We start from the raw sequence: 15,170 nt of genomic DNA on the forward strand, positions 1-15,170 counted from the left end.
GGTCGTGTGAAAGTGAAAATACCCAAGATTTATCAATACCCAAGATTTATCAAAAAATGGGCTTTTTCGCAAACTGTTTAGCAAGCTGGCGTACACCAATTTGAGAAAACCGAAAGGACCACCCTTAAGTTTTATCGAAATCTAGCGATCAATGACATAAAATTGGAATTCTAACGATGGGTGCCGATGGTGGCCTGGTTTCAGCGAGCATTGCTCAATCCAAATACAGGTATTCAAAATCAAGACATCATCCATAGGATTTATTTCCATCACAACCATATACACAATCACACTGAATCAGTCACTATGAAATAATTTAGATCACTTCAGCCAGCTTGGCAGCCAGATCAGCATCACCGGAGAGCTCGATTTTACCCTGCTTCAGAGCATCGCCAACGGTCAAGGTCTTTCCGCTGATGGCCAACATGTCTTCCAATCCAACAGTGACGGTGACATCCGGGCTGGCGAAAACTCCCTGATCAACCTTCAATTGCTTCAGATCGACAACTGAAATGGAATTAACACCAATTAGTCACCCTGATAAACCGAACCCATCTTTGTCCGTCAAAAACTCACTCCACTGTTCAACGCCACTGGCGGTCTTGATGTTCAACTGGAACACTCCCAGAACCTTGCGGGGTCCGTTCGGGTCGACGGCGGCCACGCGAGCCTTGATTCTCTCGATGATAGTTTCCACAGACATTATTGGCGAAAAAAAAATGAACGGAGTTCCGAACGAGACTCAGCCGTGCGTGATTTGTGCCGAATGAAACAATCGAACTGATGTCTTTGGGCAGCCCATCAATCTTATTTATAATGGGCTATTGGCCTATTACCGAGTGAATCGGACTTGCGATAATGATTTGAATCTTATCTACAGTGGAAATGCAGTTTAGTTGGTGTACATTAGACCGGTTTATTGAATTTAGCAGGCTTGTCATATTTCCGAAACTGTCTAATAATTCAACTGATCCAACTTTTTTGAATTTGTTGGTTTTATGAGTATTGTTATATGTACACGGGAAAAAATCTGTGGTAAAATTACTATTTTAACTGACTAGTCCCATTCCTAGAACTACCATGAAATTTCCGAACAAATTACTATGTTTATTGTACATCCCACCACAATACTGCTAGATTTGACAGGAATCATTTTCATCAATCTGATTCTGACTACATACATAGTAATTATTTAGTAATCAAGCGCATTTCTGGCCTGCAGAAAATTGTCGGTGCGAGCGCTTAAGTTAAACCCCTTAAATACTTGTTTTACCGCACAATATTTTGCGTGTTGCCCTTGCAGTCGCACGCAATATGCCATATGCCAAAACCAAGAAAGTTTGAACCGGCCTAAAGCAGGAAAACCGAGCGTTTGAATTAGTTACACTAATCTTTGTATTGAGAGTCAACAAGCACTTTCAAGAGAAGGACAAAGTTCACAATCTCTCGAAATCTTGGATGTCAGTACACGATGGTTTGTGACGTCTCGATGATTAATATTTTTGTGTGGTCATGGACCAGATAATCATTCGCAAACAGACAAACACCACTCCGACATACTTTTAATCAGTTTTGGCAACAAAATTGGTGATTAGATAGTATGGTTCTGTATGTTACCAATCCACTCTGTTGGACAGTATTGCCTTTGGGTATGTCTGTTATTCAATTTTTAAATGTTACATTCAAAACGGTACTAGATCATTCATATTCTCTCTTTTTACTTCTCATCTCAAATTAGATCAAAAGCTTCCTGTTCAAGATTAAATTATTATTTAATTAATTTTAATTAAATTTGGTGATAATAGAAGAAGCGACTGAAATGGGGAGTAAAAGATAACTCAAAAATAAGTTTCACATAAAGAAGTTTGTCATAAAAGGCGTTTCGACAATGCATTTGCAATTTTATCTGATTTGCATTTGCAACTTATTGCAATACAATTCAATCTGACCAAATATGTAACATCAAACTGTGATTCCATTATTATGTATTTCTTATTTGCTTTGGGTTGACTCCATTAATGTAAGGTAACATATGAACTCATCTGATGTAGATATAAATTCATACAAAAAGATTCATTAGCGTAACTTTAGCTCAAACATGGGGGGAGGGGGCTTGTCGGCTTGATCCATTTGATTAAGAAATCTCATAAACATAAAAAGTGGTATTTATAAGTAAATTGACATACAGTATCTGGCATTTAAATTGCACCCATATTTAAAATGTCCAATACTGTATGTCATTTACTTATAAGTACTACTTTCTCGCGCAAAATAGTCAACTTCAGGTAGCTACATCCCCGCTGTTTGTAGATCGATTATTTTTATTTTGCTGTGACTAACTATGAATTTCTTCCATTTTTGATAACTATTGAAATAGTTGTGTGAAAACTAATGTTTTAAATGTTACAGTTATGTTGAATTTTGACGAAAAGTGCACCAAGTGACAAAGTGGTGTAACGGAAAATTTACGCTTCGAATCATCTTGGTGACTTCAGCTTGACTCTGACACTACTTCGAATGCCATTACCCCGGCCGCCATTATCCTGAATGCCATTATCCCAAATGGGTCATTATCCCGTACGCCATTACCACGTTTATTACGAGTTTCGTTAATACGTTCATTGAGAGACTTCTTCAAAAGATTTTTTTTTTTTCTTCTAACTTCTGTCTTTGAAGTGAATACCATCAGTGAACTATATCCCGCTCATTTAAGGGAAGTTATCTGTTCAAATGATTATTATAAAATTTGAGTCGATTAATACTATTTTTATACCACAATGTAGTTCCAGGTAATAGGCAATTGGTGGCAACATAAAATGAATTTGAAAAACTTTTATAAAATTTATTTAATTGCAATTGTTTTTGCATCTAGGTGTTCTAATTTTCGCTCACGGTTATTATTTTGTTATCTATCCTGATATATTTAAAGGTCAAACGATATCTACGAGAACATTACACAAGGCTGTATACTTAAATTCTTTTTTTATATATTGTCATTTTTTTTTTTTGCATGAGCGGCTGTTGCAACACGTACACATACCTACTGATCTATTAGCCGATCACAGGGTATTGTGTTTATAATATAAAAAAATATTTTACTCAATAAAAATAATGTCAGACGGCTTCATTTCAAAGTTGTTGATGTAGTTAGACGGTATCGGTAGGCAAACTATTGTATTTTTATTCTAAAAATCTGTTTCAACACTAAGCGGTAATAGGAGCATGAGCGGCTACTGGTTCACTGATGATACTTCCGTAATACAGGGGATATGAACAATGATTGAGATAGGCAAAATTTTGCCCAAATTCAAATGTTCATATCTTTTTGAAAAATGGATGCTTCTGATTGCATCCAATAGCAAATTTGGTCTAGTTTTAGTAATTTGCTTGGCCATGCATATTGACCAGCGAATGCCGGAGATGTTCTGGATTTTCCGAAGTCATTTCCTAATCACATTTTTTCTATCGCTTGTAATTTTGTGCGGTGTGAAGTTTTATAGATGCTAAATTTTCTCCAAGAAACTAGAGCCAAAGGAAAATTGAATGCAGGTGGACGGATTGAGATTCGTTGAAAATTTCCGTAAAACTGGTTCAGGGAAAAAAATATCAGTCACGTTTGTATTTCCAATCATATACATATCAACCAGAACTATATCCAAGTGGGCATTACACTTCAAGATTATGCTTCCTGGACCACTGTATAGTAGGTTCCAGGTGCTCTATGGCAAGTGGCCAATTAGAATCATGTGTGGTACCATAACAACATAGGTATCAAATCTTAAGATTTTTGAAGTCGATGCTTTCGAAAGCATTTCCAGAACCACTGTCATGAACACTCTCTATTAGGTTAGAAATAACCAGGATATGGCTAATTAAAAGTATTTCCAAAACCATATTAATACAAGTAATAATCTACAAGATTTTTGAAGCTGATGCTACCCGAAGCATTTTCAGAACCACCGGCAGCTCTGGCCATTCTATAGTAGATTCGAAGGGGCCCCGGAAGAAGTTTAACTGAAATAAGAGTAACAAACGAATACAATAATCTGCCGAAATTATCAGCAACAAGAAAAATCAATAAAGAGAAATCGATTGCTGCACTTACTCTGGTGATACCAAATGCAATTTTTACTATTCTTCCGTTTTTTTTTCTGTCCAATCTTTTATTATTTTATTTATCAATTTTGCCTTTAGTTCGTTAAAAGTTTTGAAACATCTTTTTATACATGTTTTATATTATGCTGTTTGAGAGTAATTCTAGCAAGCCTTACTGTTTGAATAATCATTACTTTAAATAATGCCAGTACTTCAATACACATTATTTTTTACGAACACTGGATTTTTTTAAGATATGTTCCAAAAATGATTATTTCAATTTGATTAACACTTCCAAAATTAAAACTAATATGCGATCGTTCGAAAATTGTCCAAAACTAAAATTAACGTAAGATCGTTTGAAAATTTTGCCAGAAAATTCACTTTCAAAATATGTTATTCATTAAAAGTATGCTATGCCAAGATATTTTGGTATTAAAACTTCGAACATTTCAAACAAAAAAATCAGATTTCAATGTTTTGCGCGGAGATGAACCAGCCATAGAGCTGAAAATCTGTTTAATAAAGATAATAATAATAATGTTTTGCATATAAATAAGGACTTTACCAAGTTTTTCTTTATCAAGTGCCATGAACTGTTATCAATTTATGCTTTTTTATAATCGCTGAAAACCTGTTCGTGAATATTTCAGTCAAACATAAACCTGCTTTCAATCAATTTCTTTTCCGTCAAAATGTGTTTTATTTTTATAAATTAACTCTTTCTAAGACTTCTTTCAATTTGTTTAGGATAAAATATAACAATGTCTTCTTCTTCTTTCTGGCGTTACGTCCCTACTGGGACAGAGCCTGCTTTTCAGCTTAGTGTACATATGAGCACTTCCACAGTTATTAACTGAGAGCTTACTATGCCAATGACCATTTTTGCATGCGTATATCGTGTGGCAGGTACGAAGATACTCTATGCCCTGGGAAGTCGAGAAAATTTCCGACCCAAAAAGATCTTCGACCGGTGGGATTCGAACCCACGACCCTCAGCTTGGTCTTGCTGAATAGCTGCGCGTTTACCGCTACGGCTATCTGGGCCCCATATATAACAATGTAAACACAACCAAAATTGCGTTCGAAATTTGTTGTCACTGCCTTGTGCTCTAAAAAATACCGCTCTTGCTGAGAACTTGTCCGAAATTTTTGCTATGAATCCGGTGGTGACAATCTCGTTAAACAGCTTCGAAAAATGCCAATATTCAAGGAAAAAACCAGAATGTCAATGTTCAAAGAAGCAGAAAACATCTCTTTACCTTTTCAAAAATATTACATAGTATTATCTATATAAATAAAAATGGAATGATGTTTGTATGTCACGAAATGGCTTGAGAACGGTTGATTGGACTTACATGATTCTTTCACTGTTGAATTCGTCCAGAGCTCCGACGTGTTTGTGCAAAGAAAAAAAATTAAGAAAGTCTTCGGAATAGTGGGGAAAACGGAAGAAAACTAATCTGACATTTTCTACACGGGATTTGCATAGCGTTTTTCAACAGCCTACTTGATGGCAAGACGAAGTTTGCCGGGACCACTAGTTTAAAATAAAATATTAATCTAGAGGCTAAGGCGACATTTATCCATTGCAGGACCAAACAGCTTGAAAAGTAACTCGAAACTTCGAAGCTACATTCAAAGGTAGATTGGTTACAATTTTCTTCAAACCTGAAAAAAAACGAAAAAGAAGAAGTATCATTCAAAATACAGATCATCATTTAAGAATCTATAAAGTATTTTCATTGAGGGTAAAAATTTGCTTTCCACAATTCAACGAGCAGATGCAGGGAGCAGCTGATTTATTTTTTGAATCTGCTTATTTTGAATCACTCATTATGTCACACAATCATTATGCCAAACTCGACTTACCTTTATCTTCCTGTAGAGATAATGATAGGATTGGAAAATTATTAATGATTTTATTAAAATATTTCATGAGTGTATTGATTGAGATTTGTCTGAAAATACTTGAGAGTGGTTTAGAATTTTGATTCATCTTCGTTTTGATGAAACGAGTTTCATTTCTCGGTTTTGTTTGGATGTGTGAGTCTGAAACTTGCAACACATACTTGTGCTTGCTTTACGGTACAGGTAGCATGATTGAGGGTTGCCAACGATTCAATGCGTGTGAGAAGGAATGAAATGAGTTCTTGCCTGAATGTATGTGTTCTTGCCTGGACTTGAGGTTGAGGTTTTTCTTTCGAAACGAAGCGTGTGCAAGGCATTCTGTGAACGATTTTACAGGCGAATGGACGTGCTGTCCTTCGTTTGCGTTTTCGGTTACCACAATGGCGCAGTTTGTAGGACGATTGAAGGAGTGATTGAAAATAAAATTTCATCTAGAATTGTGAACGTAATTGGCATAGCGTAAGTATCATACTGGGGGAAGCGGAAAACAATGAGATTCCCGAGAATTTAGCGAAAAGTGATTTGTTTCAAGTACCGACTTATAACGGAATTCCAGTAGGCTCACCATGACATGTAGGTGGTGAGTAGGCTGCGAATGATCCGAGATGGAAGCAAGAAACGCTAGAAAAGCGGAGTTCCAGTAGTCTCACAAAGCGGTGAGTAGGCTGAGAATGATCCGAGCTCAAAAAAAAAAAACGGAATTCCAGTAGGCTTCACTGAGACTGAGAATGATCCGAAATTGAAGCTAAAAAAAATGAAAATTGAAAACGGTAAAAATAAAACAAATGGAGTTCCAGTAGGCTCATCAAGTGGTGAGTAGGCTGTGAATGATCCCAGATTGAATTTAAAAATATGGAATTCCAGTACACTCGCATGTAGAGTGAGTAGGCTGCGAATGATCCAATGCTAAAACACAGTAAAAAAGTGCTTTCAATAATCCTGCCAAAATTGCAGAGTTCATCTCAACATAATATCTACATCGGAAGTGGTTTTGATATATATTTAGTGGTAGATGATTTAGGGTCATTGTTTTTATTGCGAATCTACTCATACAGTTAAATGGACGCTCATCACATCCATTCGTGTATGAGTAGATTTTGAATAAAATTCTCGTTGCTAAAAAGAGGAACTAGATGATATTTAACACCAGATAAGAAAAAGGTTTGGTTATAAATTGGATTCGTTTTGGAATGGATTGAATTGCATTCGATTTGGATGAGATTTTTGACTAATTTTAATTGGATTTGGGATGAATTCACATTGGATTAAATGTGGATTAGTTTTGATTCGAACTTGGATTGGATTTAGATTGAGATTTTTCTTAGATTTTTTTCTTCTAACGGACTAATGTTAGATATGAAACAAGCTCGATAAGATATTTATGCAATCTGGATAATGATCAAACTTACGATCAGGTTAAATATTTTAGAGTGGAGGAGAAGGAGAATGTAGAGATAATGATAGGATTGGAAAATTATTAATGATTTTATTAAAATATTTCATGAGTGTATTGATTGAGATTTGTCTGAAAATACTTGAGAGTGGTTTAGAATTTTGATTCATCTTGGTTTTGATGAAACGAGTTTCATTTCTCGTTTTTGTTTGGATGTGTGTGTCTGAAACTTGCAACACATACTTGTGCTTGCTTTACGGTACAGGTAGCATGATTGAGGGTTGCCAACGATTCAATGCGTGTGAGAAGGAATGAAATGAGTTCTTGCCTGAATGTATGTGTTCTTGCCTGGACTTGAGGTTGAGGTTTTTCTTTCGAAACGAAGCGTGTGCAAGGCATTCTGTGGACGATTTTACAGGCGAATGGACGTGCTGTCCTTCGTTTGCGTTTTCGGTTACCACAATGGCGCAGTTTGTAGGACGATTGAAGGAGTGATTGAAAATAAAATTTCATCTAGAATTGTGAACGTAATTGGCATAGCGTAAGTATCATACTGGTGGAAGCGGAAAACAATGAGATTCCCGAGAATTTAGCGAAAAGTGATTTGTTTCAAGTACCGACTTATAATGGAATTCCAGTAGGCTCACCATGACATGTAGGTGGTGAGTAGGCTGCGAATGATCCGAGATGGAAGCAAGAAACGCTAGAAAAGCGGAGTTCCAGTAGTCTCACAAAGCGGTGAGTAGGCTGAGAATGATCCGAGCTCAAAAAAAAAAACGGAATTCCAGTAGGCTTCACTGAGACTGAGAATGATCCGAAATTGAAGCTAAAAAAAATGAAAATTGAAAACGGTAAAAATAAAACAAATGGAGTTCCAGTAGGCTCATCAAGTGGTGAGTAGGCTGTGAATGATCCCAGATTGAATTTAAAAATATGGAATTCCAGTACACTCGCATGTAGAGTGACTAGGCTGCGAATGATCCAATGCTAAAACACAGTAAAAAAGTACTTTCAATAATCCTGCCAAAATTGCAGAGTTCATCTCAATATAATATCTACATCGGAAGTGGTTTTGATATATATTTAGTGGTAGATGATTTAGGGTCATTGTTTTTATTGCGAATCTACTCATACAGTTAAATGGACGCTCATCACATCCATTCGTGTATGAGTAGATTTTGAATAAAATTCTCGTTGCTAAAAAGAGGAACTAGATGATATTTAACACCAGATAAGAAAAAGGTTTGGTTTTAAATTGGATTCGTTTTGGAATGGATTGAATTGCATTCGATTTGGATGAGATTTTTGACTAATTTTAATTGGATTTGGGATGAATTCACATTGGATTAAATGTGGATTAGTTTTGATTCGAACTTGGATTGGATTTAGATTGAGATTTTTCTTAGATTTTTTTCTTCTAACGGACTAATGTTAGATATGAAACAAGCTCGATAAGATATTTATGCAATCTGGATAATGATCAAACTTACGATCAGGTTAAATATTTTAGAGTGGAGGAGAAGGAGAATGTAGAGATAATGATAGGATTGGAAAATTATTAATGATTTTATTAAAATATTTCATGAGTGTATTGATTGAGATTTGTCTGAAAATACTTGAGAGTGGTTTAGAATTTTGATTCATCTTCGTTTTGATGAAACGAGTTTCATTTCTCGGTTTTGTTTGGATGTGTGAGTCTGAAACTTGCAACACATACTTGTGCTTGCTTTACGGTACAGGTAGCATGATTGAGGGTTGCCAACGATTCAATGCGTGTGAGAAGGAATGAAATGAGATTGACAGTTGTTGTGCATGTATGTGTTCTTGCCTGGACTTGAGGTTGAGGCTTTTCTTTCGAAACGAAGCGTGTGCAAGGCATTCTGTGAACGATTTTACAGGCGAATGGACGTGCTGTCCTTCGTTTGCGTTTTCGGTTACCACACTTCCTAACTTGCTACACTGGTACATCGTGTTCAAAAATGGACACTTATCAAAGAAAGCTCTCCATTGATAACTACGGAAGTGTATATAAGAACACTACGCCGAAAAGCAGGCTTTGCCCCAGCTGCAGAGTAACGCCAGAAATAAGAATAGGAAGTTTCTTATAATCTCTTTATGAAATTGCCTTCTCCGTTATCCTTTAGAAAGGACTTTTGTGGTTATGCTCGAAGAGCCAAGATTTTATTCTAAAACTACACTTTTTTTTAAATTCTTACAAGAGCTGGCTATGGGTGTATCTTAAAATGTTTTCAAATGTTTTCAAATGATTTTATTGAAGTCATTTAGAAAATCATACTTAAGGCGAGGTAGGCCGTCATTGGAATTTGTACTAGTCATCGATGATAGTGATAATTCATCTCACGATTGCGAATTAATGAGAATGGGTTTGCACTGAAAAAGCAGATAAATATCAGCATACTTCCTGCATGTAAGCGCAAATAGTGATACTGTTCGGAGTTAATATCAACTATGACGACTGAATTTCATAACATTAAAATTGTGAGCTGAAAAGTCAACACGGCTGCCAAAACGAATGACAGGCTACTAAGCTTTAATATTCCTAATAAGAAATAAAGACAATGTACTTCGTCTGCATCCAAAAGCTGCACAGGCTGAACGATCGCTAACGTTAAGTAACGGACCACACGAAACACCCAGTAGTCCAGTGATGGATTTTTCGTTTGACGAAAAGTTTCCACCAACTGGAACCCACGCTTCGTGGCACAATACGCCTAAACGACTAACGCAGTCGGCCAGCCCTGTAATTTTTAAAATAGAAAATCGACGAAGAGAAATCAATCATTGAAGATACACCCTTATGATACTGAACGCGAGAATTGTACACAGTCATGAAGGAATTCAGTCCAGTGGCGTCCAAAGTGGTGGTGGAGTGGATATCCAAATAAAAGTTAAGGAAAAATACGTCTATGTTCAAATAGCCGTAACGGTAAACGCGCAGCTATTCAGCAAGACCAAGTTGAGGGTCGTGGGTTCGTATCCCACCGATCAAGCAATTTTTCGGGTTGGGTTCGGGTTTTTTGACTTCCCAAGGCATAGATTATTTTCGTTCACCTGATATACAAATTCAAAAATGGTCAATTGGCAATGAAAACTGTGTAATATTAATATTAAATACGCCTTAGATAAGGCGTAACGCCAGAAAGGATACAGATTTTCATAGAGTGTTTAACGATTTTTAAGAAATAGCGCTAAGGATTTTTAATTTCGGTCAGCCATACGGGAGCGTCTTAGAGACTCCCCAACTCAACTGACTCAGGGTCGGCACGCTCACCTAAGTTTACCGCGGACAGGGAATCTTCAAACTTGCCCGGATACAGCTGAAGAGGCTAGTCGCAAAACCCAAAGTTATTATTTGAAAAGTTAAGGTGAAGATGAATCGAAGCCAAACCTCACATTTTCAAGAGCATGCTATACAAATGTTCTACAAAGTTTTCTTGTTTTCAATAATTTACAACTTTGTAGAACATTGTACTTTGCTATCTTTTGAAAAAAAAATTGAGAGTGAATTTCGTAGATTATGGAATTTGGCGTTTAGGACACTTTTGCATATAACGTGTCTTGTCCATACAAGCAAATGTTCCGAAGACACCAAAACGCTATCTCTTGTATTTTTCAAGTTATTAATTTTAACAGTTATTTATTATAACAGGGTATTCAGCTGAAAAGAGGCTTTATAAACAACATTTTAGCTGAACAATAATAAAGGGTTTGTAGGGGGTAAGTATCGCCAAATCTGGACAGCAAACACACTCTTTGTCGTTGTTAGCTTTAAGCTAAAAAATATAATTCATTTATTCGAATGTTTTCTCAATGCTTACTACTAATGTACTCACAATTTTAGTGTGCAAACTATGGGATATGAAGAAATCGTAGCGTAAGCACCGCTATAATATTGTATAGGCTGGGGATTTACAGAGCATACGTTAAACAAAGTTTCTGATTAATTTGAGCATGTTTATAGGTAACTTACAATAATAAATTCAATAAGAGCAAATAAAGATTCCTTCGAAATACAATATACTTCTGTTGAATTCAATAGACTGTAGCGTAAAAAGTATTAGATAGATGACTTTCGTATTTCATTATCTATGACGTTTCACGGTCTTCCCCTATCGCTGACAGATCGTTCAAGAACGACCTGTTGGAAAGCGATCGTCATTGGTAACGGTGCTGCTGCACCGAGGGGTGTTGTCGATATAGGGTTATATGCTCTGGTAATTCAAGAAGTCGCGGTACAAAGTCCTTGTTACTGACAACAGTATCTGAAATTTAATATATTTTACCTATCAGATGGTTAAAGACTCGTGGTTTGTCAGTCCCGAAACTACACTTGAAGCCAGGATAACAATCATGAGAATTAACTCAACTAGGACTGTTAAGTACTGGTAATTCGAGGACTTCCGAGAATTCTGATTACTAAACAAATTTTTTAGTTTGAATTGGTTTTGCTGCCAGTACAAAGCCCCATTTTCCTAGTATTTTTCTGGGACTAAACTAAAAGCGAAATAAGGATGGGACTAGAGTTCCGTTGCATGGTCAAATATCAGTAGTACCTATTTAAATCCTCAGAAATTAAATCGATTATGTTTGCCAAGTGGTGCGTCTTCGCTGAGATGGAAGTCTCAATGGAGGGTGTAAATAGCGGGACCTTTTCATCACATTCGATTTTTATCAATCTCTGAAAAATCAAAACAAGAACTGTACAGAAATCGATGCTACATTACCTATCAATGGAAAGGGAGTAATGCGACATGCACTAAACACTAAGAATACGGGTAATGCCACACTAGATCTAAATAATGGTCGCAGTGGCGCATCCGAACAGAAAAAAAGATATCCATAGAATACCGCGTTGTTCACGTTCAAATTTTATCGCTCTCTTGTTTGCAAGCGAATTTGGTCAGGGAGGTTAATTGACAAAGCATTTCTTCGTAAATCATTATGAAATTGCTTATAGGACGCCAAACTGACAAGCTGGCTCTGTCCCATTTAAGAAGATATGCCAGGAAAATTAATAGAACAAAGATTGAACATACAAACGAAGCACTACCCTCAACCTCAACAACATCACTGGAGAGGAATTTCTTTCCATGTCAACGAAAGGACCCATGTTTTACATCACATATGATACACATGCATGTATTTTCCAGATCATTATTCAGTAGCATTATCCCGTATGACTTAGATGGCATCGACCAGAGCCTGGAAGAGAGCTTCGTCACCAGTCATCTTGACCTTGCCCTGCTCAACGGCATCGTGCACCGAGATAGCCTTGGTTCCGACGGCAATGAAGTCTTCATCTTTCATGTTGATCACGACATCAGCGCTGGTAGCCTTGCCTTCGTACACCTTCAAGTCCTTCAGATCAACAACTATCAGAGGCAAAATTGAAAACCATCAGCTGATTGAGTGCACTTTAATCAGATCGAATCTTTACTCACCCAACTCATGGAGACCGTCGGCAGCTTCGATGTTCAACTGGAACACTCCAAGGACCTTGCGGGGACCGCTGGCATCGATTCCGGCAACACGGGCCTTGATTTTCTCAACAACAGCGTCGCACTTCATGGTTGATTGATTATCGGAAAGATCTTCACTGGTCGAAGGAACTGTGAATAACTGATGGTGATAGTGCAGGCGGACACCTAATTTATAAGAAACGATGAAACTGCATTTCGGAAGTAACATGTGTTGTGGATTAGTTACAACTGTTATCTATTTGTCGGTTAATATGAGTTAACCAACGATATGCGTAGCTCAACGCTGAATGTGTAACAGCCTACACGTGGCTTAAGCTTGAACGTCACTACCCGCTTCTATGAAGTGGATGTTTTTGTTTCTTCCGTTGGATAATCCTTAATAAATCTCCGGTTCCGATAACGCTTAGTCGCAGTAAGAAGTGGATATGTGGTTATTCAGTCACCGGGTTAAGGATTTGGCAACGCCTGTCGTGTGAATCTTGATTGCCTGCATTTTCGCCGAAGAAGCTCCTATAAATACTCTCACATGAGTTCACTCTGGAAATCATTAACCTTGCAGTTTTCCTCGGATCAACGCCAAACGGTAGAATTTTGTGTTCATAATGAAGTGCGACGTCGTTATTGACAGAATCAAGGCCCGTGTTGCCGGAATCGACGCCAACGGACCTCGCAAGGTTCTGGGAGTGTTCCAGTTGAACATCGAAGCTGCCGATGGTCTTCATGAGCTGGGTGAGTATTAGCTAATTAGAATGCCAACAATTCATATGTGAATAACTATTCAATTCATGTTCTTTGCAGTTATTGATCTGAAGAAGCTGAAGGTTTATGAAGGAAAGGAATCTGGAGCCGATGTGGTCATCAACATGACGGATGAAGACTTCATTGCCGTTGGAACCAAAACGATTTCCGTGCACGATGCTGTCGAACAGGGCAAGGTCAACATGACTGGTGACGAAGCTCTCTTCCAGGCCCTAGTTGATGCTATTTAAACATTATGGTTTTTTGATTTGTTTGTATGTTATTTATGGTACGACTGAAATGATAAAAATAAGCAACAAGATTATTTTAATACGTTTGAATATACATTTTTGCAAGCATTACCTTAAGCCTTTTTTTAAACAAAAGCTTGAGCAACGCCTTTCTTCTCAAGATAATATCAGTATTGTTCATCAATTATAGTCCCAGATCACGGTATGGACCAATGCACGAGATCACTATTTGACGTTTGAGCGGTGCCATGTTATTTATGTGACCATGAAAACGCATGAACTTGGTACCGCTCAAACGTCATATAACATCGGTAATTCCTCGTCGGTAACTTCTTCGTGTAATTCTTCCGGGATTTTGTTTAAGTTCTTCTAGAAATTCTTCCGGTTTTCCAATGGTAATTCCTCTGGATTTCATCAAGCAATTACACGGAACAGACTCCAGATTTCCACCGGGAATTCTCTCAGCGTACTTCCAGAAACTCCTCTGGAGTAATTCAAGAAACTCATCTGCAGTTCTTCTAGAGCTTTCTCTGGGTTTCATCCAGTAATTCCTGGAAAGTTCATCCGGAGCTCTATTGGGGATTCCTTCGAATTTTATCCTCAGTTTCTGCAGAAAAATCTCTTAAGTTCTTCAAACAATTACCTCGTAGTTCCTACAAAAATACATCCGGAATTTCTCCATGACTTCCTTTGGAGTTCCTCTAAGATATTGTCCAGATATCCTCTAGAAACTCTAAGATATTCCTTTAGAGTTCCTCTGGGAATTTCTTCAGATTTCCTCCGGAGTATCACCAGTAATTCTTCCTGATTTACTCGAGAAATTCCTAGGGAGTTCTTTCACCAATTCATCTGAATTTTATCCAGCATTTCCTCCCAAGGTCCTTTAGAGCTTCCTTTTGGAATTTTTCCGTAGTTCTTCCAGAAATGCCACCAGTAATTTTTTGGTGTTTCCTCCATGAATTCCTCCAACAATTCTTCTGGAGTTACTTCAGCAATTGATCCACCAGGGATTCTTCCGGGGTTTCTCCAGGAATAGCTCCGGATTTTCTATGAGAATTCCTTCTTACTTTCTCCGGGAAATACTTCACAGAATTCCTCCGGGAAATCCTCCAGTGTTCCTTCGGGGATTAATCCAGAGCTGATCTGAGAATTCCTCAAGAGGTCTTCCAGGAATACCTTTGGAATCCCTTTGTCCAGCTTTTGACACTGGCTATAAAAATAATGCACAGTAGACTGATGCAAATTTTGAAGTTTTTGCTCCCCTATGCTTAAACGGTGTCA

The 15,170-nt window shown here is 37.4% G+C and overlaps 3 protein-coding genes across 3 annotated transcripts; 1 reads left to right on the top strand and 2 right to left on the bottom strand.

Moving 5' to 3' along the window:
• Nucleotides 1-232: 232 nt before the first annotated feature.
• On the bottom strand, nt 233-825 carry LOC5576673. Its single transcript, XM_001662758.2, has 2 exons — nt 577-825; nt 233-507 (listed from the first exon to the last, which is right to left on the bottom strand). The coding sequence occupies exons 1-2, from the start codon at nt 701-703 to the stop codon at nt 317-319; spliced, it is 318 nt and encodes a 105-aa protein (XP_001662808.1). The 5' UTR covers nt 704-825; the 3' UTR covers nt 233-316.
• Nucleotides 826-12,531: 11,706 nt separating this feature from the next.
• On the bottom strand, nt 12,532-13,061 carry LOC5576677 (non-specific lipid-transfer protein-like 1). The gene is made up of 2 exons (XM_001662759.2): nt 12,862-13,061; nt 12,532-12,792 (listed from the first exon to the last, which is right to left on the bottom strand). Exons 1-2 carry the CDS (start codon nt 12,986-12,988, stop codon nt 12,602-12,604), a joined length of 318 nt encoding a protein of 105 aa, XP_001662809.2. The 5' UTR covers nt 12,989-13,061; the 3' UTR covers nt 12,532-12,601.
• A 365-nt stretch (nt 13,062-13,426) lies between these two features.
• On the top strand, nt 13,427-14,000 carry LOC5576675. Its single transcript, XM_001662760.2, has 2 exons — nt 13,427-13,629; nt 13,699-14,000. Exons 1-2 carry the CDS (start codon nt 13,503-13,505, stop codon nt 13,887-13,889), a joined length of 318 nt encoding a protein of 105 aa, XP_001662810.2. The 5' UTR covers nt 13,427-13,502; the 3' UTR covers nt 13,890-14,000.
• The last annotated feature ends 1,170 nt before the right edge of the window (nt 14,001-15,170 follow it).

This window comes from Aedes aegypti, chromosome 1, assembly GCF_002204515.2.
Source record: "Aedes aegypti strain LVP_AGWG chromosome 1, AaegL5.0 Primary Assembly, whole genome shotgun sequence".
Taxonomy (NCBI): Eukaryota; Metazoa; Arthropoda; class Insecta; order Diptera; family Culicidae; genus Aedes; species Aedes aegypti.

Coding starts and splice junctions, on each gene's coding strand:
- LOC5576673 (XM_001662758.2), bottom strand. CDS start 703: ATGTCTGTGGAAACTATCATCGAGAGAATCAAGGCTCGCGTGGCCGCC. Junction 508..576: donor CAGTGGCGTTGAACAGTGGA/GTGAGTTTTTGA, acceptor ATTCCATTTCAG/TTGTCGATCTGAAGCAATTG.
- LOC5576677 (XM_001662759.2), bottom strand. CDS start 12,988: ATGAAGTGCGACGCTGTTGTTGAGAAAATCAAGGCCCGTGTTGCCGGA. Junction 12,793..12,861: donor CGACGGTCTCCATGAGTTGG/GTGAGTAAAGAT, acceptor TGCCTCTGATAG/TTGTTGATCTGAAGGACTTG.
- LOC5576675 (XM_001662760.2), top strand. CDS start 13,503: ATGAAGTGCGACGTCGTTATTGACAGAATCAAGGCCCGTGTTGCCGGA. Junction 13,630..13,698: donor CGATGGTCTTCATGAGCTGG/GTGAGTATTAGC, acceptor TGTTCTTTGCAG/TTATTGATCTGAAGAAGCTG.